This window comes from Peromyscus maniculatus, chromosome 5 (assembly GCF_049852395.1).
Source record: "Peromyscus maniculatus bairdii isolate BWxNUB_F1_BW_parent chromosome 5, HU_Pman_BW_mat_3.1, whole genome shotgun sequence".
NCBI classification, from domain to species: Eukaryota; Metazoa; Chordata; class Mammalia; order Rodentia; family Cricetidae; genus Peromyscus; species Peromyscus maniculatus.
This window is the reverse complement of record NC_134856.1, coordinates 115,690,886-115,715,843: the sequence shown is the minus strand read 5'-3', so window position 1 is coordinate 115,715,843 and position 24,958 is coordinate 115,690,886. Positions and strand designations below refer to the sequence as shown.

Below are 24,958 nucleotides of genomic sequence, written 5' to 3'. Positions count from 1 at the left end.
TCAAATAAACCCTTCCCTTTCCAAGTTGCTTGTTGTCAGAATGTTTTATCACAGCAACAAAACAACATAAAATTCATGTGTTTTGGCATCTGGCTTATATTGCTTAATATGATGATCCCCAGTTCCATTTACATAACTGCAGACAACATAATTTCAACCTTTACAACTGAGTAAAAGTCTATTGTATATATTCAACACACTTTCACACTTTCATCCATGGGTGGGCCCCTGGCCACTATGAATCATTCTATGATAAACATGAGTGTGTAGTAGACACTTGTATGCAGACTGTGATTCATTTGCTACCATCTCTTTGATTGCATCAAGCGGCCACATCCAGAGGTTGACACACCATCTAGCTTTGTATAACTGTGGTATTTGCACAATAACGAGATCGATTACCTGCGACCCACTGCATTTCTCAGAATGTATCCAGAGGGTTTAGCAGCAAGTGACCATAAATGAGAATGGAATTGGTTTGTGAGATTATTGGGACTGACATGGGGTGTTATTGAGCATGCTAGAAAATCCAGTGGGAGTGTGCCTTGCAGTCAAGAAACCAAAGGTTAACGAGGCTGGAACTCCTCACCCTTTATGGAATCTTCGCCTTTTCTATTCATGTTTTAAACTGACTGGATGACGGAAGGCCATCTATCTGTTTTACTCAGAGACAACTGACCGAAATGTAAATCTCATCTGAAAAATATCATCATAGCAACACCTGGACAGGTGTTCAGACGACTGGTACCATGGACCCGCCAAGCTGATGTGTGTATTTAGTCATCCCGTAACCTGGCTACAGTACCTATAGTCTCCCTTGGGATGCTGAGAAAGGAGCATTGTTGAGGCCAGGAGTTTGAGGCTAGCCTGGGCAGCATAGTAAGACTGTATCTCAAATAACTAATAACCAGCAGGTAGCCTGAAAGTGAGGTCTCTGTGTCGACGAACTCGGGGACCTTGATGAATCAACATTGATGAATGGAGTAGATGGTAAATGCAACCTGTTCAGGTTTGACCCTAATCCTGGCTCTACTATATCAGCAGAGTTGTTGGAAGACACTCTCCTGGACCCGGGGTTCTGCCAAGAGCTTTCACTGCTCTGAGTGGCCTACGGGTCCTGCCTCATTTGGAGGGATAACCACTGAAAAAGAGAAGTAAAGAGACATGGGAGCCTTTCATTTGACTACACTTCATCACTTTCATTTTTTATTTGTCTTGAGTCCATTTGTAGTAAAAACATAAATACTTTTCTTGAATGCCCACCCAGCAACCAGGTAGAGAGCATAGATTGGTGTGGAAAACAATCATGTCCTTACAGTACAACACAGTAAATATGACATGTGGATGGGGTGCCCACGGCCTTTCTGGGCATGGAAGTTTAACTACAAATGTCTACAGCAGAGGCGGAGCAGAATCAATCCTACTGACTGCTACCAGGCTCCTGTCTCTGCTTATTACTGTGTTGTTTTAATAAAATAAAAAAAAAATACTTCGGAATCTATACTAAAGTCCCTGTGTGGATCATTCAGCCATCTTCTGTTCAAGACTGCTTTGCCACACTTCCCAACAGAAAAAGAAAAATGAGCCCCAGAGCCCATGAATATGATATATTGAGCCAATGAATGCAGTTTACAATTATAATTTGCATGCAGTTTCCAGAAAGGATTTATAATATTATAAAAAGTGGGGTCTGGCATCCTGCCAAGTTCTCCAACAGGGATAATACACCACCATCTGTGACTCTAGATGCTTGGAAAATCTGTTTTTCAGCATGATATGGCTTTGGGAACTACTGATTTATTTACAGAACAGAATGGAAGAATTTTTGTCAAAAGCCAATGTGATGTAGCATCTGACCCCGTGACAATCATCGCTGTGTGCTATGGCTTGACTGTGTTCCCCAGAAATTCATAAATTAGAGCCTTGATTCTCCATGCCATGGTGGTGGGGGCTTCAATAAGAGGGATGAATAACCATCTGGTGGGACTATGTTAACTCTCATTCTAACAGGATGAAATTAGTTTCATTACAGGTTGGGAAGATGTCTCCATCATAAAGCCTTTGCTGTGCAAGCATGGAGACCCAAGTTCAATCCCTAGCACCCACATAAAAGCTGAGTGTAGCAAACATGTATAATCCCAGTGCTGGGGAGGTGGAGACAGGTCCCTGGACTCACTGGCCAGCCGGTCTAGTTAATGTAGTGAGTTACAGGTTTATGAGAGACTCTATATTAAATGTAAGCCACACACAGGAACACACACACAAATAGGAGCTTGTTTCAAAGAAAGACTACCCACCCTGCTTGCTCTCTCCCTCTCTTCCATACTTGCCCTTCCAACATTTGCCGTGCTTTAAAGCAATGCCGGGCCCTTACCGGAAGTAAGGGTCTTATCTTGGACTTTCTATCATCTAGAACCATGAGCCTAAGTGGAGTTCTTTTCTTTATAAGTTACCCAATCTCAAGTACTCTGCAATAGCAATAGAAAATGGATTAAGTGCTGTGGGATGGTCTGTATGTTAAGTTGCTCTGATTGGTCAATAAATAAAACACTGATTGGCCAGTGGCCAGGCAGGAAGTATAGGCAGGACTAACAGAGAGAAGAATTGGAACAGGAAGACAGAGGGAGACACTGCCAGCTGCCACCAGGACGAGCCACATGTGAAGACACCGGTAAGCCACGAGCCAAGTGGCAAGGTATAGATTTATAGAAATGGATTAATTTAAGCTATAAGAACAGTTAGCAAGAAGCCTGCCATGGCCATACAGTTTGTAAGCAATATAAGTCTCTGTGTTTACTTGGTTGGGTCTGAGCAGCTGTGGGACTGGCGGGTGACAGAGATTTGTCCTGACTGTGGGCAAGGCAGGAAAACTAGCTACAATTAAGTCCTTGTTAGGGAAAGGTCTTGCCCTCTCTGTGCAAGTGAGATACAGATTCTAAACACTAAACACATTTGCCAGTGTTAAGTTCAAGGTTCCCATAGTTGGCTCAATCTAAAATTTACACACATTAAAGTACACATTCTCACTGTAAGTTATACCTGCCATTTTTTCCCAGCATAGGGCCACCACATGAGATCTTACCAATCTCATTTTACAGATGAGCAAGGGCAGGAGAAGCAACAGTGCTACAGGCAACTTTTAGACAAGGATGTTGTTCTTCTCGATAATATTCTTCAGGGGCATCTAGGCTTGCCTTCAAGAACAGGTACTCTCAGGGGCACCAGTTCAGTCACAAGAGAGTAAGAATGATAGAGTTGTCAAGTGTCTAGACGGTCATGTTACTAGAGATAGGGTAAGAATCACGGGCAATACAGCAGATTCCCTCTGGCATCCAGAGTCACGGCAGCCAGAAAATGATTCAGGATTGAATCCTTGTGAAGCAGCCCCCACCGCTTGGGAGGCTTTCTTGGATCCCTTGTAAGTTAATTTGCATCCCAAACAGGTTCTTTTTCTACTTCTCCCGATGCTACCCTCTCATCCCCTTTGATGAATGCTACCCTCAGGCCCCTTTTATGTACCCCATCACCAGCCAGGTTCTGTTTTGACTTCTCCCAATGCTACCCTCAGGCCCCCTTTGAAGTTTCCTGTCACCAGCTGATCTTCCGTGCTCTTATATCTGTATGAGCTTCTCAGAGACCCTAAACAAACAAACCAAACCTACAAATGAACAAAACAGACTGCACTGTTACGGAGAGCAGATGTATGTTTGTAGAAGGAAATGTGTGTGAGGATAGATGTCCACCCTTGGTGCTGGTATTCAAGCTGTATTTTCATAGGCCATGCTAGGATGTTAAATAAGATAGGTCAGTCCATCTGAAGGCATCATACCCCAAACAGCCTTCTATGATGTGGAAATCTGATTTAAAAAATAGGCCTCCAAACACAGTCACGTAATCTTAATTTGAATATCTTAAAATAACTTTTACCCTTTAAACATTCAGTGTCGCTGGGCCACGGCGGTGCATGCCAGGTGGATCTCTGTGAGTTCAAGGCCAGCCTGGGCTACAGAGTGAGTTCCAGGAAAGGTGCAAAGCTACACAGAGAAACCCTGTCTCAAAAAACCAAAATAAAATAAAATAAAATAAAAATTCAGTGTCACTTCATTATCCTGAAAATGCCATGGTTCTAATGACTGCTGTCCCCTTATAACATAACTTTGCTTTCTTTAGCTATGGGGCTTTTTTGTTGTTGTTGTTGAGATTATAATTTAATTAATTACATTATTTCTCTCTTGCTTTTCCTTCCTCCAAACCCTCCTAGCCACCTCTTCCCACTCTCCTTTAAACTCACGACCTCTTTTTTCACTAATTGTCATCGCATACATATATGTAAATGTATGTACATATATATTTCTCAATGTAACCTGCTCCGTCTGTATAATGTTACTTGTATGTCTGTCTTCAGGACTGACCATTTGGCATTGGACAACCAATTGGTGGGCTCTTCCCTGGAGAAGGCCACCTCTCCCGCTCCCAGCTTCCCTCAGTTGTCTATAATTCTTTGCATAGGGTTGAGGCCTTGTATGCTTTTCTCTGTCCACTTTGGCATGTCCATTTAGGTCATCCTTATTCAGCTCACATTTGGACAGCCATGCTGGTGAGACTTTATGGGGATAGCTTCTGATATTACTAGGAGACACAATTTCACAAGCTATGGGTTTTAAAACCCAGCTGGCAAGGTCTGACACTGGAGACACTAGGGGAGGGGTAGACGAGGAGATTGTTAACTAGGATGATGAGCCCAGAGGAAGTTTGTAGTACAGGCAACTTCATGAGCTAGACCTCTGTATGTTATCATCTTAAGATCAGAGAGGGCTCTGCTTTTATCCTGTCAACCCGCTAACACTCTTTGAATATCTACAATGTGCAAAGCATGGGTGTCATCTTGTAGTACAGTCAGCGATAGGAAAGCAGCAAATGGGAACATGCCATCTGACACGCACAGGGAAATGTACAGAATAAGGTAGCTTGCTGAGCAACCAAAGCTTCAGACTTGGAGCACCCCATCCCCTTTCTCAGCTAGCCTGAGGCCAGCTATTCCTCACTTGTGTGCACTACAAAAGCTCCCCAGCAGGTCTCCCGCTGCTCCCTCTTTCCATGAAGACCAGAGAGGACCAGAGAGGACTTGAATCTATTTTGTCCACCCTTGCAATGGCTCTCTCTTCCTTTCTCAGCGTAAAAATCTGGCAGACTAGGGATAAAGCCAAAGTCCTTGCTCGTGCTAATGATGGTGCTTAGTGGATGGGTCCTTCTCCAGCAATCCCTGCAGTGCTGTGGATATCGCTCTATATAACTAAAACACTGGCCAGTGACCAGGCAGGAAGTATAGGCGGGACAAGGAGAGAGGAGAATTGAGGGAACAGGAAGAAGGAGGGGGAGACACTGCAAGCCACCGCCAGGACAAGCAGCATGTAAAGATGCCGGTAAGCCACAAGCCACGTGGCAAGGTATAGATTTATAGAAATGGGTTAATTTAAGATATAAGAACAGTTGGCAAGAAGCCTGCCACGGCCATACAGTTTATAAGTAATATAAGCATCTGAGTGATTATTTTATACGTGGATTGTGGGACTGTGGGACTTGGTGGAACCTGGAGAGAAGCCCTCCAGCAACACTGCAGATCTTTGCTCATTAGAGTAGAAGGCGGTAGGTAGAGGTGACACACCACCCTTCCCGTCTCCATAAATTTTCTTGCACTGAAGGCTTCTTCAGTTACTTGGGGTGTGTGAAGTAAAGGCTGTGTGCTCTTATACAAGGCAAGGCCTGTTTCCATGTCCTCCATGTTTCACAAAGACCACATTAAATCATCGTTTTTTTTGCCGGGGTGGGGACAGGGGAGCGGAAGGGGCGGTGTGGTGAAGAGTTTCTGTTTGTGACCATTCTGTGTTTCTTTAACATGAGCATGAGACGAAAAGTCCAAGAACCTACCTAACAATGATCGTGCACATGGGCGGCTCATATGTGTTTTTCTTCCACATGTGACATTTCCTCCAGTTGCCGCTTATATTGTTGATAGTTTTTCTTTTCCATGAGGGCATTTTGCTGGGCTTTGGAGTCAGACTAACCTCTTTCGGCAACTGGTGTCTTGCTAAGATCTTTTCCAAGCCCGAGAATTCGGAATTCTCACCTGGTGGAATAATAAGTATTAACATAATTCAGTGTTCATTTCCAACCTCTGCATAGCAAGATTCTTTCCAGTCTTTGTGCATGTACCTGGTGCTGAGGATGGAACCCTTCACGTGTGTTAGGTATACCGCCCAACTGTGTTTGTGCAATCTAGTAAATCCTTCTCAGCCCTGCCGTCCCTTTCTCTAAGCAATACTTCTTAAATCTTAGTCTAAGGGATGCACTGGCTATAAATGCATGCATTAAGTGTGCTAAGACCACTGTAAATATTGTTGGTTCCTTATGTAAAGTTTGTAAACTAATAATAAGTTAAAATACAATTATTATTTTAATTATGCATTTTTAAACTTCTCAGAGGAAATGGAATGAGTAGAGATTAATGTCTTGCTCTTAATTTGGAACGCCATCTTCCTGATACTTTGCCTAAGAACTATTCTGCATTTGGAGATCGAACAACTGAGACTTCTGATTTGGACCTTTGTCTCTAACTGCTGGAACTCTCTTAGTGGTCAGCAGCAGGCAGGATGTTCGAATGAGGATGAGGCGATTCCAGAGGTTCACAGCCTGTTATCAGAACTGACAGACACACACAACTGAAGAAGGAAGGATTATTTTGGCACATGGTTTAGAGGGTTCGACATGATCACTTGATCCCACAAGCTTGGGCAGAATATCATGACTGTAGGAACAAGTGACATAAGAGAACTGTCCCCTTCATTGCTAACCAGGAACCAAAAAGCACAACAGAAAGTTGCCAGTAATAATGTGTCCCCAAGTAACCTACTTCTTCCAATTTGATTCCACTTGCTAAGTCTCTGGAGTCACTCAAAATAGTACCACCATCTGGGGCCAAGCATTCAAATCATCAACCTGCGGAGGACTTTAAATCCACAGACTATAATATACAGAAAAATCCAGAACCTCTTACATATGTCCGCCTTTCACGTTAGCAGTTCCTCTTTACCCAAGGGAAGAGCTGAGATAGAGACAGAAACTCAGCACACCACCACGTCTTCCCCTGGCTTCTCAGTCTCAACACACCAGAGCAGAGTGGGGCGGGAAGAATTTCAACATGCTGAGAGCGACTTTAGAGTGCTGATATTAGAATTGATATTTCATTCGCAGTACAACTCCCCAAAGCTAGGCAATTTGCTTGTAATTCACCTAAAGTCAGCAACAAAAGTCAATAAAACAGATCAAAAGGAAGGGCTAAGGCGGGGGCAGAGTGACAGAGTAGCTGGTTTGTGCAGTTTTGTACAGAGCTACTTAAATTCTGTGTGTGCTCACGATGTAATACATACTGTAACCTGGATGTATGGGTTTGATCATAACACTCTGCATTAGGAAGCGGAGATGAACTTGACTATAACCAACTTTGTCCCGACAGTTTAAAAGTCTTTGTGCCAGTTGCCACCTTTGTTTTAACTGGTGTGGAAGCTTCAATTTTGTCTTCTAAGTTTATGGGTACAGGTGGCTGCCATCTACCAGTATCTTGCAGTTAATCCCAAATAATTCAAGGCTGGGGTCCATTAAGTTCACAAATCAAGTTCTCCACCATCCTGACCCAATTTTAGGACCACCAGACCACTCCAAACTGCAAAAACTAGCGACTACTCGCTATAAGGAATGGCACATGCCTATGGTCTCAGCTACCCAGGAGACTGAAACAAGAAGATGGCTTGAGCCCAGAAATTTCAGACCAGTTTGGGCAACCTATCAAGACTCCATCTCAAAATCGTAATACTAACCACTAAAAAAATATTTAAAAATTACTTTCAGGGGAAATAACCAAGTTCTTCCTAGCAGAAGGAGAAGGGAGCAGTAGAGAGTCAAAAGGAGTGAAGTTTCTAATCTGACCCTCACCTTGAAAGTTCTCCCACTGATCTCAAAATCAAAGATTACATCTTAATTTGTAACTTGTGTACATTTGTACATGGCTCGTTTCCATCTTTCCATGGGTGTGTTATGCCTAGAGATGAGTGATACCTTACCTTGGCTCATGAAAGACTACACAAAAAAAAAGAGATAATGACCTCTCCCCATGGGCAAATTCACAGTCCATTCTGAGAACGCAGACCTATGGAGCCACGATGTGGCATGGGTCTCATGAACTGACGTCACGGGCAGTGTGACGAAGTTGATGCCCACAGCTGAAAGAAGAGGCTCACACCAGCATGAAAGCACAAACATTCTCCTCCGCCCTCCACCCACTTACATTTAATTTTGTCGTCTTCACTTCTGTAGGAATGAAGCACTTCCACCAGATGGTTTGGGAGCAACTTGTGAAGGTTAGAGAGGAGGTCAAACGTGTGACACAGGACGTCAGGCTGGGTATAATTTTTCATCTCCTCAAAGAGGTTTATGGCTGATGGACTGTTGTTGGCTGTTCCCATGATGGCTTGCTTGTTAAGTTACAGAGAAAAGCAAATAGAGCATATGAAACGTACCAGCGTGTCGCGCGCGACTGTACCTGCCTCAGTTTGCTGCCATCTCCGGGAGGAGATGGTGGAACCCGCTTTCTGGCCCCTGCTTTGCATTCTGAGTGTCATAATGGCCCAGGTTATTGGCCTGGAACCCTCAGAGCTTGTTCTGCATCTTCAAAGCAGAGAAAAGCCGCCCATGGAAGGTATCCTGTCAAATAATTCAGAGATTTTCCACAGAAATTCCAGTTTCCTGTCGGGATATGGATGAGTTCTGAGGAGAAAAAGCGAGTTTTTCCTAAAAGAAAATCAATTGATGTGCACATAGACCCCGCTGTCTCACCATTCTAGAGGCCTTGTACCTGGTGTGTGCATAATTAAGACTCCATAGACCTAGGAGATCCCAAAGAGAGTGTTACATCAGCACTGCCCCTGTAGACACGAGGAAGAACTCTATGGTCCTAAACTAAGGAGATGTCCAGATTAATACAGGTAAGGGGACTGTCTGCTTTTTACTCTTTTTTTCTCCAGATTGCCAAAGGAAACAAATAAAACCTCTTTAGTACTAGTTTTTCTCCACTGTAGACCAAGGAGCAGAGGAAAATACAAACACCAAATAACAATAAAGTCCCACACTTCATAGACCAGCTGGAGCAATTGAGAAGCAACCAAGAACCATCCTCAGTTTGCGATAAAATGCAAATAGCAACATGGTTAAACTGCCCCCTTGATTTTCAATCCAACAGCCAGTCAGGACACCAGGGTTCCCTTATTTCCAAAGCAGTGTCCCCAAGAGCAAAACAAAACAGAACACGTGGATTTCACTGGAAAAGCAGATGCATGTTCATATAGGGAAACACTTTAAGAATGGGCACATTCTTGAGCATGCTCTGTTTAAGGTTATAATCTAGGAAGGAAAGATGACAGGCACATTTGCTCAGTTCAAGGTTGTAGAACACATGCTTGAAAGGTTAAAATAGTGAACAGGAATGCATCTGGGCATGTTCACTTTGCCTCATAAAGTTTGGGCTGAAAATAAAGAAAACGGCATATTGAAGTTGTATTAAATATAGGAATTCATTCTTAAAGGTTGCCTGCCTTTAGTGACTAACAGTGCTTTGTTTATTTGTTTTTTTTTTTTTAGTCAGGGTTTAATTATGTAGCCTTGGCTGACCTGGAACTCCATATGTAGACCAGGAAGAATGGCCTCAAACTTGCAGAGGTCTGCTTGCCTCTTCCCCATGAGTACTAGGATTAAAGGTGTGCACAATTCTGCCTGACTGACAATATGCTCTGAGTTGTTACTCTAAGTAGCACTCGATGGAATGTTCATAGTTAACTGAAGCTACGGACATTGGCTGAAACCAGAAGTAGGTCATGATTGTTAAAAGTTATCCCTGAAAAAAAAATTGACTATTACCAAGAAGAGAAAACAGGAGCTGGAAAACTGACGATGTAGTTGAGAGCACGTCATTTGCTGCTTTTGCAGAGGACCCAGGTTTGGTTCTCAGCACTCACATGGCAGCTTACAACCATTTGTAATTCCCATTCTGGGAGTTCCAACACCCTTTTCGAGCTTCTGCAGGCACCAGGTACATGTGGTGAACATACATACATGCAGGCAAAACACTCATCCATATAAAATAATACAAATTTTAAAATAAAATAAAACTCTAATAACAGAAGACAATATAAAATGCTGACAAGGGGGCAGAGAGATGGGAACTTTAAAACCCCCTTTGTTAGTTAGTGAAAATGGAAATTAGGACAACAGCCATTGAGAAAAGCAGTGCTGGGTTCATCCAAAACTTTAAAAACAGAACTAGTGCAGAGTCAGCCATCCCACTTCTAGGTAACCCAAAGGAAATCAGATTCTTAGGTCAAAGAGACACCTGCCTACCTGTGTTCTTCAGAGCACTGCAACAAGAGCCAGCATGTGGGGACTAAGCCTAGCTCGCTGTCCATCAACAGATAAATGGATAAAGTGTTCATAGGCTGAGCCTGGTGGCCTTTAATCCCTGCGCTCAGGAAGCAGAGGCAGAGGCAGGCAGACCTCTGTGAGTTCAAGGCCAACCTAGTCTACAGCCTGTCAAAAAGGAAAAGGACTGTCCACATACACATTAGAATACAATTCCTTCCACTTTACTGTGAAACAAATCATCTAATGACGTTTTTCTCTTGGGCCCGGTTTTGATGTTTTTACAATATGAAGGACTTGTGGGAGCCATTGTCGTTTGCTTTGTTTCCAAGCATACTGTGGTGGAAAGAACTTGGGGCCGGGAGCTCGGTGAGGCAGGAAGACTGGCCATAGGAAGTTGACTACACCTGATGGTCTTGGTCCAAAGCTCCTAGGTAGGGCCCAGCCTGCAATTCAGAGTCTAGATGCAACAAACGCTTGTGTTTTTAGTCTTATTTCCAATCTTTTTCTCCAATGACCAATACCTTCTCAAACCATGTATTTGATGAGAGAATTCTGCTGTGCCCAGTACCCTTGCCTTGCTGCAGGAGAGGGTGAGTTGCTATGCCAGCCAAGTGGCTGCTTAGGCCCTGCCACCAGCCTTATTAACTAAATTGATCCCGCAGCGCAGCGCAGAGCAGCGCAGGGCAGGGCAGCACCCAGGGTTCTTGTTCTTCACTGACAGCTAGCTCTTAGGTAACAGGCACTTCCCTTTCTTTCTTGTTGTTGTTGCAAAGAGGGCTCCCGTGTCTCCGGAGCACCTTCCGCTGCCTGCAAGCTACAGCTGTGCGTCTGACAAGGCCAGCTGGCTCCCAGAAGGCAGAGTGTTCAGCAACGTCCAGAGAGAGAAGATCATCTCCAAGTTTCTCAAAGGAAGCCTCCTAAAGAGAGTGTTTGGCTCGCAGCAGCTGAGATGGGAGAGCCCCAACTCCCAGAAAGAGGATCCCAGCCCAGCATGTCCTAGCACCAGAAAGTAAGTCCGTATTGCAAAGTAGACCCAAACTCAAAATAAGCTCATCCCAGATGGCCAGGAAAACAGCTCTGTACCGGCATCCAGAGAACCAGAAGGCTTAGGAGGGACCGCAAACTCAGGGGCCAGGTCCAGCGCTAAGAGGAAAATTAAATAGGAAACACGTAACTGAGAACGTTTTCAAAGCACCACCTGTAACACCGGCATAGGATGTGGGATTCACTGATGCGTGTCCTTCTCTTGTTTGGGGAAATTTTTTTAAATACATCACTGCCATCCACGGTAGGAATAAGTAGATTTGAAACAGAATTCCTTGTGTTTTTTGGAATAAAATGGTAGCTTCACAAATAAGATAGTATTGTTAAGGAGACACACACACTACAGGTTAATGTTGTTTGTTTGTTTGTTTGTTTTTCCAAGACAGAGTCTCACTATGTGGCTCTGGCTGTTCTAGAACTCACTCTGTAGACCAGACTGACCTCCGACAACACAGATATCCACCTGCCTCTGCCTCCCAAGTGCTGGGATTAAAGGCATGCATCACTACTCCAGGCAAAGACTGAGTTTTAAAAATAAAACTTTAAAGTAGAAAATGAAAAAAGAAATCCTTCAAAGTAAAAACATTTTACTCATGTTTCTTTAAAAGTAATTATTCAAACACAAGAAAGCTAGGATACTCATGATTAATGATCATGAAAAAATAAAACCTTAAGTTGGAAAGAAGAGAATCAGCTACTAATGAAAGGTACAAATGGGGGAGAGGGATAAAATCAAGTTATTAATCTAAAGCATATGCTAAGTATCATCTGTCTACCAGTGAATGATTTGAGATGTTTTCCACTGATCGAATGTATGTATTTTTAAAGTATTTGTTCATATTTTTGTGTATGGGTGTTTTTCCTCCAAGCATGTCTGGGCATGCATGCCTGGTGCCAAAGAAGAGGGCATCAGATCCCCTGGGACCATAGTTACAGACAGTTGTGAGCTGTCACGTGGGTGCTGGGAATCAAACCTGGGTCCTCTAGAAAGGTAGCCAGTGCTTTTAACTGCTGAGCCATCTCTCTAACCCCTGATGGAGTATCTCATTTAAGTACCACAGAAAAGGCATTTTTTTTTTTTTTTCCGAGACAGGGTTTCTCTGTGTAGCTTTGTGCCTTTCCTGGAACTTGCTTTGGAGACCAGCCCGGCCTCGAACTCACAGAGATCCACCTGGCTCTGCCTCCCAAGTGCTGGGATTAAAGGCGTGCGCCACCACTGCCCGGCTCATATTGTTAATTAGAAAATGTTGACCAACTCTGTGAAAATGTTTACATAATCCTACTGAAGGAGATTCTGAGGTCATGCATCCCTGAAAGGTGAGTATTGAAATATGAAAGGCATTGAGAGATAGGCAGAAATGGAAGTCTTTTTCCCTGAAGAATAACTAAGAAATGATGTTCTTGGCATTTCTTTGCGTAACCCAGGGCAATAAAGAGACACGTAAGTTGGGGTGCTTTCCACAATAGTATCTTTCTGTCTTCATTGTCCTCTCTGCCACAAGAGGAGAAGCGAAGGTGGGCTCACTGAACCCTCTTAAGATCCTGGCCAAGGGAAGGTGGGCTCACTGAACCCTCTTAAGATCCTGGCCAAGGGAAGGTGGGCTCACTGAACCCTCTTAAGATCTGGGCCAAGCAAAGGTGGGCTCACTGAACCCTCTTAAGATCCGGGCCAAGCGAAGGTGGCCTCACTGAACCCTCTAAGATCCTGGCCAAGGGAAGGTGGGCTCACTGAACCCTCTTAAGATCTGGGCCAAGTGAAGGTGGGCTCACTGAACCCTCTTAAGATCTGGGCCAAGCAAAGGTGGCCTCACTGAACCCTCTTAAGATCCTGGCCAAGGGAAGGTGGGCTCACTGAACCCTCTTAAGATCCTGGCCAAGGGAAGGTGGGCTCACTGAACCCTCTTAAGATCCTGGCCAAGGGAAGGAGGGTTCACTCAACCCTCTTAAGTTCCTGGCCCAGGATTTGTTCTCATTTCCTCTGATTCAAACCTTCTGGCTCAGTGGTTAAGAGCGTGCACTGTTCTTGAAGAGGACCTCAGTTCTAGTCCCAGCGCCCACATCAGGAAGCTCACAACAACCTGTAACTCCAACTACAGGGGATCTGACAGTCCTTTGACCGCCTCAGACACATAAGTAAATTAATAACAAAACTTCTCTGTTGTAGTTTGTAGAAAAGACTGGTAAGTACTACCAGACAGACAACATTCACCTTATTCTAGCTCTGTTTTGGAAAAAAAAAAATTGGTTTCCCTCTGTATTAGCTAAAGAGGAACAGATTTAAAGTAAGGCCATCTTGAGACTACTCCTAAGACCTGAATGCTGGGCATGGCCTTGAAGGCAGGTGCATTCTCTTTGGCCAATGGCTGACACTAATGTTAGGTCTAATCTACTAAGAAAATGACCTGCTGTCTTACTTCCCCAGTGGACTAGAACCAAAGCAGAACCAAGGGATTGGAGAAGTACTACTGTTTTAGCTGTATTTGTATACTTAACTACGGCCTTTCACATTTCGGGACGAAGGGAAAGACAGCCGAGATTTGGGTGCCATGAAAGCATGGAAGGAACGTTCGAGTAGGGATGATAATCAGAAAGAGAGGCCTTTGAGATTAGGCTGTGACAAAGAGGATAAAAGAGTACCTTAGAGGATGTACAAACTTCAGAGTGATTCTTAGGAACCTGGAATTAGTTCTAAGACAAAAGGAAAAGGCAGAATCAGAGACGTTAAACAAGGAAGATGAGACCATGCAAGCCAGATACATGAATGTTGCACACGCACCACACACACCTGTGCACATATAACTTCTGTTTCCAGAGGACATAGAAGAAAAATTCCCAGCTACATATACTCTAGAAATGATTGGCTGGGAGTACGTGGTCCCCAGTTCACCATTTTTCAAGTAATTGTAAATTGAAAACAGTCACTTAATATATTTACAGCTCAGCTTTCTCAGTTACAAATTAGGGACAACTAGTAGTAACTGCTTCATTGGATTGAATATCAAATAGGTAATTCATATAAAATGTTCAGCAGTATGGCTGGCACCCTTCAGATACCATGCATTCTGGCAATTATTTTTTGGCAGTAATTAAATTAATTCAAGCATTTTCTGAATGCCTACTGTATGCCAGACATTCTGCTGGATTGGATAAGGTAGATTTTGTCTTCAAAGTGTAGAAAAGATATATGTTATATATTACATTAATAAATGACTTATGCAAGTCACTATAATACAACCCAAAGTAGCAGTCTTGGAGTGAGCGGACAGCTGTTCATTCTTCCTCAGCAGTCAGGAAGGATGAGAAGTGAGCTGGAACAATTTGACTCCAGTTTAATCCTGCAGGTTAAAAACAAAACAGAAGAACCGATAAAAGGGAGAGTTCAGCAAAACTGTGGAATTATCTAACGTGATTGACATGTATAAGAAGTTAGAGAGGAAAGATGAAAGCAATCTCTTCAAGCTGGACTGAAGAATTAAGATTTCCTTCTTCAGGCCTTGGGAGAGCATCTGGCAGAGCTATATGTCAGAGCTACTAGACAGAACACCGCCCAGTGGAGGGAAGAGCCTAGGCCTCCAAGAAGCCTGCGGGGAATGAGGCCTCCAGAGTCTTTAGTCTTTCTTTTCATTGACTGAGTGTGCCCCCACTATGGGTTCCACCCAGTTTTAAGTAAGGTGGGTAGCATAATGGATGGAGCAGACAAGGCCCTTCCCTTATTACTGTGGATAAACAGATGATTTTTAAGGATAACAAGTAAACAGGGCTCATAAACAAGACTGTGAGCTGTACAAGGAGTAAACATACAGGGTTATAATATAGGGTAAGGTAGGCGGGAAGGGCTTCTTTAAACCTTTGGTGGGGGGAAACAGACTAAATGCAGAGGAAGAAGACAGACATCTGTTGGGTGAGGTTGGGGAGTCAATCAAAGATCTTTGAAACTCTTGAAATCATGTTCAGTGTTTGTTATGTACATGTGTACGTATTTTTCTAGAAGATAAAAGGAGAGGACTCCCATTCCTTCAGACATTAAAGAGTCAATGTATTTCAATACTTATAGAGCCTTTTGGAAATGAGTCTAGAGCCTGGTGTTCAATTAGACAACGTATTATCAACAAGCAATTTAAAAAAAAAAAATCTCTCCTCAAAGCTGGACATGGTGACACATCTCCTTAATCCAAGCACTTGGCAGCTCCAGAGGCAGAGATCTCTGAATTTGGCCAGCCTGGTCTATACAGCGGGTTCCGGACTAGCCAGGGCTACAGAGAGAAACCCTGTCTCAAAACCAAATCAAACAAACCCCCTCAAATGTCATTAGTTTATTATACTGACTTTTTGTTTGTTTTTTCGAGACAGAGTTTCTCTGTGTAGTTTTGGTGCCTGTCCTGGATCTACACCAGGCTGGCCTCGAACTCATCGAGCTCTACCTGGCTCTGCCTTCCGAGTGCTGGGATTAAAGGCGTGTGCCACCACCGCCCGGCTTATACTGACATTTTTAGTAGTCATTTACTTATCTATAGAGAGTGGCTCTTAAAATTTTTCCTTATACCCAGCTGTTCTGGGAAAAGGCATTTATATGTATATAAGTTCAATTATAGTGTATATAATATATATTCTTTTTCTTTTTTCCACTTAATTTGTGGAGGTGGCAAGAGATGCTCATTTTGGGTTACAAAACTGGTCTCTTACAATATAAATGTATCCTAGACTGGAAGAAAAAAAAAAAAAAGAGGTGGGCTTGGGATATTTGAACAGATGTTGGAATGGAGGTCCGTGGGCCTGGACCTGGGTACCACAGGCCTACTGGCCACTGCAAGAGTCCTCATCCCCACCCCGAGAAGGCCTGTGGAGCCTCACTAGGGCCAAGAAGGCTCACGGGCCGCTAGGAAGCCCAGAACCTTGGGAAGGAAAGCAATGGAGGAAGGCCCAGGGAAGCCCTCTTTACAAAGGGCCTAAAAAGTCCCAGAAATTTTAAGGAGGCCTGAGAAGGACCAGGAGTGATCTAATAGACCCCAGAAGTTTCCCAGAGGGCTAAGAAGGACTAGCAAAGCCCGGGAGGATCTTGGGGAAGAAACAGGGGCCCCACAGGGGTGGGGCACTGAGGATGTCAGGTTGGCTGGACCATTGGCAGGGCTGATGGGCCTTGGGGCAGCGCCACCGCAGGCTGGCGGCGTCCCGGCGACCCCAAGAGGCTCGGGCCTGGGTGGAACGTGGAGCTCCGAGGTAGTTGCCGGGCGACGCGTCCTCCCGCGGCCCGGCCCGGCCTGGCCTGGCCCGGGTGCGACCCCGCCGGGGGCGCCCGCGGCTCGCAGCCGCCGCTCTCCCTGTCCTCCCGCCGCAGGAAGGCCGAGGCGCAGCCGGCGCCTGCTGAGCTCTTCGCGCAGCACAAGGAGGCACCTGCACCCGGGGCTGGAGGCGAGGAAGACAACGGCGGCCAGGACACGTGGGTCTTCGAGGTGAACAAGTAAGAGCCCAACCCCCGCCCCCCCCCAAAGGACTCCCCGATGTCCTGGGCCACGAAGCCCCGCGGAGGGAAGGGTGACCTTCCCTGCCCACAGGAAGCTAAGGCTGCAGACAGAAGGTCTCCTCCAGCCCTTCCTCCCGGTGTGGTGCCTTACTGGGGGACACACATCTGAGTGATCTCAATGGCGTCCCTACTTCTTAGGAGCCTGCTGCTTTCTGCATTTTTCAGCCCCAGAGTCCCGCATGTATAGTGCAGTGGATCAGGTAGTTTGTTGGTTCATAAGCTACCTGAACTATACGTATTTCCCGGAGACAACACTTTGTTAAACCGTTAGCAGATCTATTGGCTACTACAGTGGTTTTTAACTTTTCTGATTATCCAGACCTTAGTTTAAAGCGACTGCAGTAACATATAGCTCTCTGTCTAATATGTTTACCTTCAATACTACTGGGGCATTTTAGACACCAAATAGTTTGGTATTGGAAAACGCCTGGCCCTCTGAGCCTGTTAGTGAAATATGCATGGGATTCTCGCCCTGCCTATGTGGAAAGGTTAGTTTGCTTTCAGGCGTGGCACATTTTGTTTTGAATGACTAAAAGCAGGCTTGGAATCTGTTTTTAAATTTGAGATAACTCACTGTATTTGTTTTTTTCCCCAAATTGTCTTATATTTTCTTATCTGATATCTAACCTTTGGATCTCGTTTCCTAATATCCGGTCATCTAGATGTTGCCATTTATTTTGTCTACCTGGTCCAGTTGGCCACTGTTTCTAATGTTACACCTTCCCTTCTCTGCTTTCTAAGCTTTTTGTGGGTGGTAGGGTGGTGATGCTGCTGGGATTAGAACCCAAGGTCTTTGACATTGAGCTGCACTTCCAGCCCTTCTAAGCATTTTTCTTAACAAAACAGGCTTCTTTATATATGAATGAAAAACCTTCCCCTAAGTCTGCCTGTTCTACAAACGTACAGGACTTCAAGGGGACAGAAGAACAGCTCCAACAAAATGGGAAGGAAAAACGACGAGATCTGTGGCACCAACCTTCTTGTGTCGAGCGTCTCTCAGGAGGTATGGCAGTGCTGTTGAATTCGAGACTTTGGATGGCAGGGGCAGGGCTCCAGAGTCCTACCGTGGTGATAACTCTGCTTTTGCTCTTTGAGCAGTTTCTGCTGAGCTTTCCCCTTATCGAATTTTTGATCATCAAGCGGAAAAACAAAACAACCAACCAACCAAAAACCCAGTTTAAACAAATGGAAATAATCTCATTAAGGATGGGACTTGTTGTTAATTAGGCAATGCCCTCCCTATTTTATCCCATGTATTTTTGTTACACATCAGTAAAGGTGTTTGGGATACCAAAAACAGAGCCAAGCCCCAACCCTAGAGAAATTGGCAGTCTAGTCTTCTTTACCATTTGGTATGTTGGTTCCATATACAAACAGCTCAGTTGCCTCAATATCTCTTTCCCATTTCAACATAAGGATATGGTTTTCTCACGTGAGATATTCCAGACACCACTGTTCCAGGAATATGTAGCCCAAAGAAGCTTGAGCATCCACTGTGCTCTTTTCAAAATGCCAATAGCTGGTTCTCACCTTCATCTTTTTAAAGGGAAATGATATTCTTTATTTTTATGGATATATGTGTTTCGCCTGCATGTATGTCTGTTCACATGCATCCATTGCCTAGGGAGGTCAGAAGAGGGTGTCAGATCCCCAGGACTAGGGTGACAGACAATTGTGAGTTAGGAGTTAAACTCAGGTCCTCAGGAAGGGCAGTCAGTTCTCTTAACCCGGAGTCACCTTACAGGTCTCTTGCTCTCATCTTCTTGAATTAGAATTTGTAGTGGTTTTTGTTTGTTTGTTTTTGTTTTTTTTTTCCAGTGCTTAAGACAAAATACAAACCTTAAGCATGTTACTCAAGTGCTCCGAAACCCTCAATTGCTTTTTTGAAAGCCCCCTGTTCTGGTGATTCTCATGGAGACTGGCCTTATTTAGATTACTCAAGACAGTAGAAAACTATTAATGTTGTTTTCAGAATCCTTAAAGATGGATAATCTACAGCCTCCTTTACACACCCACGTACCCACCCTATCAGGAGAAACCTCTCTGGGGGTAAATTAAATCTTCACACTGCAGTGAAGCGAGTTTCTTCTTCCACAGTACAAAGATGCTACCTAGTAACGCCTAACATGTCATTTGCTTAGAGACTCACCAACAAAAGTTTTTCTCAGCTAAAGCGCCTCCCCACTCTTTTCCAGAAGGAAGTATTGGAATCACCTTCTACACTCACCCCAGTTTTCTCCCAGAATATCTGCCCAATAGTAGATATTGGTACTTTCCACTTATTTTTGGCTTTCTTTGTAATATTTTCTATGTGTTTCCTAATACCTGAAATCCAGAATAAGCCGTGAGCTGCTTAGTATTGAGTGTAACCCAGGATTGGAGCTTTTCTGTGGTTGATGGAAGAAGCTGTGGGCTGTCAGGTCTGGCACTCAGTACACAATGCTTGATTGATGAGCCATCGCATACTGATGAGCCAGAGACACACTGATGAGGATGTTTCACTGTATTTTAAAAATCAGTATTGAAAACCCATGAACCACTCTTTCGAACAAAACCACATATTGTAGATGCCTTTCCATTTCCCGCCAAACAAGCTGGTGATGGTTCGGTAAGAGGAGGCCGCACACTCCCCGGAGATGTGCTTGCCGACCACCTACCTCTGCAGAGGAGGCAGAGGGAGCCCTCTGTCAGCCTTTCCCCAGAGAAGATGTAAAGTGGTAAACCCGGGCTTTTCAACGCCAATGCAAACTTTATCCTTTAAAATGAATATTGTTTTAGAATCTCTCTCCATGGAACTTGGATTCAGAAGAACCCCTTGCTGACAATGAAAACCTTCCGCTTGGAAAGGATGGTCCGGCAGGTAGTGAGAAGCCCTGCATGTGTATATTATACCACGAGAATTGCACAGATTAAAGGATTTAAGATTTTAACCTATTTCGTAGAACTATTAATTGACATTTTTCATATACATTCTTTCAGGCAAAACTAACAAGGTAAGGATGTTTGGCTTAAAGTAACTCATAAAACATTCTACTTAAAAATTATTTGCATGCTCTTTTGAATTTTTCTCTTTCTTAAGGCTAAACTTGAAATTGTATTTCCAGAGAGTTCTTTAAACAAGTCAAGACCTTTGCCATTTTACAGAGTTATACATTGGTCATTAAGTTACTATTTTGGATGGTCTGGTAATACAGGCCTGTAATCCCATCTACTTGGGAGGTGAAGATGCAGATGGATGTCTATGGTACAGTTGGTTCAGGATTTGCTTGGGCAACTTAGTGAAATGAAAAGGTAGCTGAAGCTACAGCTTAGTGGGAGAGTGCTTGCTTAGCATGTATGTGCAGGGCCCCTTTCATTCCCCAGTATCACAAAAGAAAGAAAACTAAGATTTTTTACATTCACTTTTTTCAATATAACAATGTTGTAAATTGGACTTGGCAGCAATAAATACAGTTTTCTAGTCGTTATCAAAAGGAAAGTCATGTGTGCTCTTAGAATGTCTTGAAGCATTTGAAATGGTCAATATCCTCTTTTGTGGTGGAAATAATCTTTCCCTGTACCCTTTATATCAACGTGTGAAACATTTAACTGTAAAAGTAATATTAGTGGTATCTAAGTCTCATTAATTAACAGTGCCCAAAACAACAGAAAGTTGGGAGTACATTGGACTTTACTTAGAACGTGAATAGTAAACAGGGCTGTGTTGTATTCAAGTCTCCTGCTGCCTTGTAGAACCATCTGGAAACTCCGGCAGAACAGCTGGTATTGCAGCTGACCGTCTCGGAGCATGCTCACAGTAGAGTACAGGTGCGATTTCTTCCTCACACTCTTCAGTTGCTGCTGCTGAAATTCTCAAAGCTTTTAAACACCATGTGTACTTTTTGTATTAGCAGAACAGTAACCAAGGGGTGTTTCAGCTATGGAATTCTCCTGTCAATAAAGGAAGTACCTTGGACAGCAGGTAAGAAAAATATCTCCATGTTTTTTTGTTTGTTTGTTTGTTTGTTTGTTTGTTTTTAGATAGGGTCTAACTGTGTAGGCCTGGCTGCCCTGGAACTCTCAGAGGATTAACCCCAAGTACTGGGATTAAAGGCGTCTTCCACCAAACCTAGCAGGAAATAGATTTTTAATATTTCACTGAAATAAATTTAAATATACTCATTAACTACTTGAGATACAAAGATCAAATACTTCCAGGGAGAAAGATATCCTGTGCAAATAATAGGAAATTATAGAAATTCACTCTAAAATAGCAAGTGGCTACAGACAGTAAAGACTGCCAGTGTATGTGTACTGAATGAACCCTTCCAGTGAGACTTGAATGGATGGAGCTGGGCTTCTTATTGGAGGGAAAGGAGATGTGGCACAAAAGTACAATTCTCTATTCTAGGAACTACTTAGTTCCATACATATAACCTCATCTACCTCACCCAGAAGTCTGACAGGGTAGCTCGCTGCCGGCATTCCTCTTTTACAGGACACTGGGCGAAGGTGAAAGTTAAGAAACTTGTCAAACTCGCACGTTAATGGTGGTAGATCAGGGAGTGGACATAGCTTAATTCGAGCTCACAGTTATGACAGCATATCCTCTCAGACCCTTGCTGGGTCTGAATTCTTGTTTTCAGGTTCATTTTATTGTGTGTTAGCAGCCAGACTGCTTCTTAACGATTCAGACTAGTAACATGTGATTGAGACCTTTCACTGGGCACTGCTTTGTGTCACTTTACACATGGGGTATTCCTGGTTAATGGCTATCTTGAGTTCTGCTCCTCTTTACTACAAGTGTAACAATAGAGTGGCTCACCAGGGAGTGAGCATCATCCCCTGGTCAGAATACTTCCTGCATGAACCCCAGTGTAGAGCTTGCCTAATGTCCAAGCTTGAAGGGACAACCAAGACACAGGGAATTGGAGGGACTAGTCCTAATGGAATGGCGGAGCTGAAGGAGATAGGAAAGCCTACTTTTACCAGAAAGAACTCTGCTGGGAACAAGGATTTCAGGCTAGAGGTCAAATGAAGGGCACTGCATTTTATCAGAGCAAGCACAAATGTGGCAGCATGGTGCAATGGTTAAGACATAGCATGAAGTTCCACATCTCACAGATGTGTGAGTTAGCTACTCTCTATCAGTGAATGCGGAAATTAAAGAATGTGGTGAGGAGTAACCAGAAGAATGTGTTTATTACATTCTTAGGAGTTTGGTATCAATGAAGTGGGTTACTAGTCTTTCTCCTCAGTCTATTATCAATAAGTAAAGAAAGTGGTGAGGTAACAATAACTTACCTTCAGTTTGGAGAAGCGTTTACAGTTCAGCCTGAAGAAAGTCCTGCTTCTCGGAGCAGCCCTGGCTGAGATGCGCTCTGGGAAGATGCCCTCCCCATGCTGCTCTCTCCCTAGCGCCAAGGCTTCCCCTCTGATGTTCTTCTCTCCTACTGTACTACCCGGGCTCCTTCCTCCCTGTTAATAATCATAGATTTCAAATGATTTTCCTGTGGTGTTTCAAAGGCAAGGTAGCTTTTCCAGTATTCCCAGCTAAGTGACCATTTTAATCACTTTTTCTACAAGTGAAAGTATTTTTCAGAGACTTAGATTGATATTTTTATTAAATGTTGAACCTAAAAGAACTAAGAAGGCTTTGAGACTGTCAAGAAGGTGCATGAAATCTTTCAATGTTAGTATTTCTAACTATCCCCCCACCCCGTGTGTGTGTGTGTGTGTGTGTGTGTCTGTCTGTCTGTCTGTCTGTCTGTCACTGCTGTCCAGGCTAGACTCAAACACTTAGGCTCAAGCTGTCTGAATGCCTTCATTTCCCAAGTAGCTAGGTCTGCAGGTGGGGGTTGCTGCTTCCTGCTCTCCAGCTGTCTTTAAAATAAGCAAACATACAAACAACAAAACCAAACCTAACTAAAAACTCAGTGTTCTGTGGTTTGGCTCCACCCACCCCCGTTTAATTGTGGGCTTAATTATGCTTGCACAAAGAGTTGCCCACCAGTTTTTTAATGTATACCTTAAGACATTTATGTAGTTGCATCTAATTCAAGTATACTTGGAAACTAACATTTTAGAGGTAGCTACATACATGAATGCTATTGGGAACTAAACATTAACCTGTCTTTGATAAAGGTTACTAATATTATTTTTAACATCTATGAGTATTTTGCCTGCGTGTATGTACGTGTGCCATATGAATGCCTAGTGTCCATGAAGAGGGCATTGGATCCACTGGAACTAGAATTATCAATGATTGTGAGCCACTGTGTGGGAGCTGGGAACTGAGAACCCAGTGCTCTTAATTGCCCAGTCATCTCTCCAACCTCATCATTTAATAGCATTTTAATTCTAGTCAACAAGCCTCTAGTTAATGAAGTTTCTTTTTAAGGGAATTTAAAAACTCTTCAGTGGAAACTGGCTTCAGTGCATCCAACAGTCCCAGGCTCTTCACCCTAAACCACTCATTAACAAATATTCCGGGTTTGACAGCCAGCAAGCAAGTCAGTCCTTATCCTGGCCAGTCAGTGCCAGCAGGGCTCTGCTGGCCCTATGCCGATGGAGACTTTCTTAAGGATAGAAATGAGTTTCGTCTTAACTCATGCTCAACTATGGAAAACAACAATGGTGACTCTTTATCCGTTTCAAATTGGAATTTCAAATACAGAAACAGCAGTGTGGAAGAAAATGTCACAGATGAAAGTGACTTATCAGAAAATGAGAAAATGAACGACTCTTTGCTCAGCTATTTTAAAAAGATGGACCTGAACTTAAAGCCAGAAACAATAGACCACGTGGAGAGATCTTTCCCAGAGGAAGCAAACGGAATGTCTGCATATGCTGACTTTCTCCCTGCTCCTTTCAACACTCTGGACTTACACAAATTTGCCCTCTCAAAGTGTGAAAACTGGAAGGCAGTCATCGACCCTCCAGAAAGCTCCATTGAGCGGTTAATAATTCGTTTATTGGAACTGGAAAGATTACAACATATGACCATCCAAAAAGAGAAGCCGAGGCTACAGAGCACTTTCTACAGCTCCATGTTTTCAATGGCAGAACGGCCTGCTTCCTCTAAAGCCATTGCGCTGAAAGGCAGGCCCCCGAAGTTTCCTGACACACTGATTCTACAGACCTCGAGTGTAGAGAAAAGTCGAGACAAGAGAAAAAACAGTTCCGGTTCTGGCAAGTCAGAACAAAATGTTTCCAAATGGAACTGGAGCAGTGCTGGCAAATGTAAATTGAACTCTAGACCGTTGCTAAGATGTTCATCCACTGCAAAACAGTGTGTTGCTGCTCACGAGGACTTGAAGAATTCCAAAAGCTCCATTTTAAATCCTTGCCAGGAACTCCCACCCAAGCCTACTACTACCCAAGCGGCTCAACCACTGGCTAAAGTAGTCTCAGCAAAATGTCTCCCACCAAGGTCCCCGGTGCCAGTGTCTCCCATACCCCTGTCTTTTCCTGAAAATCCAAAGGAAGAAATTAAGGTGCCAAAGACCAAAAGGAAACTTCACCGAAAAAGCATACTACTGAATAGGCCTTTCTACATTCAGAAGCAAAACTGCTTATCGCCTTCACTTATAGCCAGGGGTAAGTGCTCACCCACTGACCAAAAATAGCTTCCATACATCTCAATGTAAGTAAACCTATTCCATGAAACCCAGCAAAAATATGGTTTATCATTGAGAAACAGGTATTAGAAATAAAAACCACCTCACCCATAAAAACATAAATCCTTGATATGATATGGGGTAGAGCTCATGACATCACTGCTATATCTAGACAGTCAAGGGCTTCCTCACTGACGTATTGACAATCTTTTGTATGTTGTACTTCAAAAAAATGTCTCACTTAGTAAAGCAAATTATTCAGAAGACCGTTTTATTGTGATTGTTTTCTAATATGATTCCATTATCAATAAATGGTACAGTTAACTCC

General features: G+C 43.6%; 2 protein-coding genes across 6 annotated transcripts in view; one reads left to right on the top strand and one right to left on the bottom strand.

Moving 5' to 3' along the window:
• LOC102922707 (testis expressed protein 56) overlaps window positions 1-11,273 on the bottom strand; it is a 31,213-nt gene extending 19,940 nt beyond the window's left edge. The window contains exons 1-2 of one of the 2 annotated variants that reach the window (XM_042278345.2): window positions 8,342-11,273; window positions 5,929-6,127 (exon numbers count right to left, since the gene is read on the bottom strand). In XM_042278345.2, coding sequence (XP_042134279.1) covers window positions 5,929-6,127; window positions 8,342-8,519 — 377 coding nt within the window. In that variant the 5' untranslated portion in view covers window positions 8,520-11,273. The remainder of the gene's footprint in view (window positions 1-5,928; window positions 6,128-8,341) is intronic. The other variant, XM_042278346.2, reaches the window with a different exon arrangement.
• Fam217a (family with sequence similarity 217 member A) lies at window positions 8,711-24,958 on the top strand. 4 transcript variants are annotated; one of them, XM_016002058.3, is made up of 9 exons: window positions 8,711-9,038; window positions 11,241-11,476; window positions 16,847-16,969; window positions 17,939-18,035; window positions 19,811-19,892; window positions 20,012-20,025; window positions 20,765-20,839; window positions 20,926-20,993; window positions 23,412-24,958. In XM_016002058.3, the coding sequence occupies exons 1-9, from the start codon at window positions 9,021-9,023 to the stop codon at window positions 24,637-24,639; spliced, it is 1,941 nt and encodes a 646-aa protein (XP_015857544.3). In that variant the 5' UTR covers window positions 8,711-9,020; the 3' UTR covers window positions 24,640-24,958. The 4 variants fall into 4 exon arrangements, with proteins under 4 accessions (XP_015857544.3, XP_042134270.2, XP_042134271.2 ...); XM_042278336.2 differs by having other exon boundaries at window positions 20,923-20,993; XM_042278337.2 differs by lacking the exons at window positions 19,811-19,892; window positions 20,012-20,025 and having other exon boundaries at window positions 8,724-9,038; window positions 20,923-20,993.

Coding starts and splice junctions, on each gene's coding strand:
- Fam217a (XM_042278336.2), top strand. Junction 16,970..17,938: donor TGGGTCTTCGAGGTGAACAA/GTAAGAGCCCAA, acceptor ACAAACGTACAG/GACTTCAAGGGGACAGAAGA. Junction 18,036..19,810: donor TGTCGAGCGTCTCTCAGGAG/GTATGGCAGTGC, acceptor ATATTGTTTTAG/AATCTCTCTCCATGGAACTT.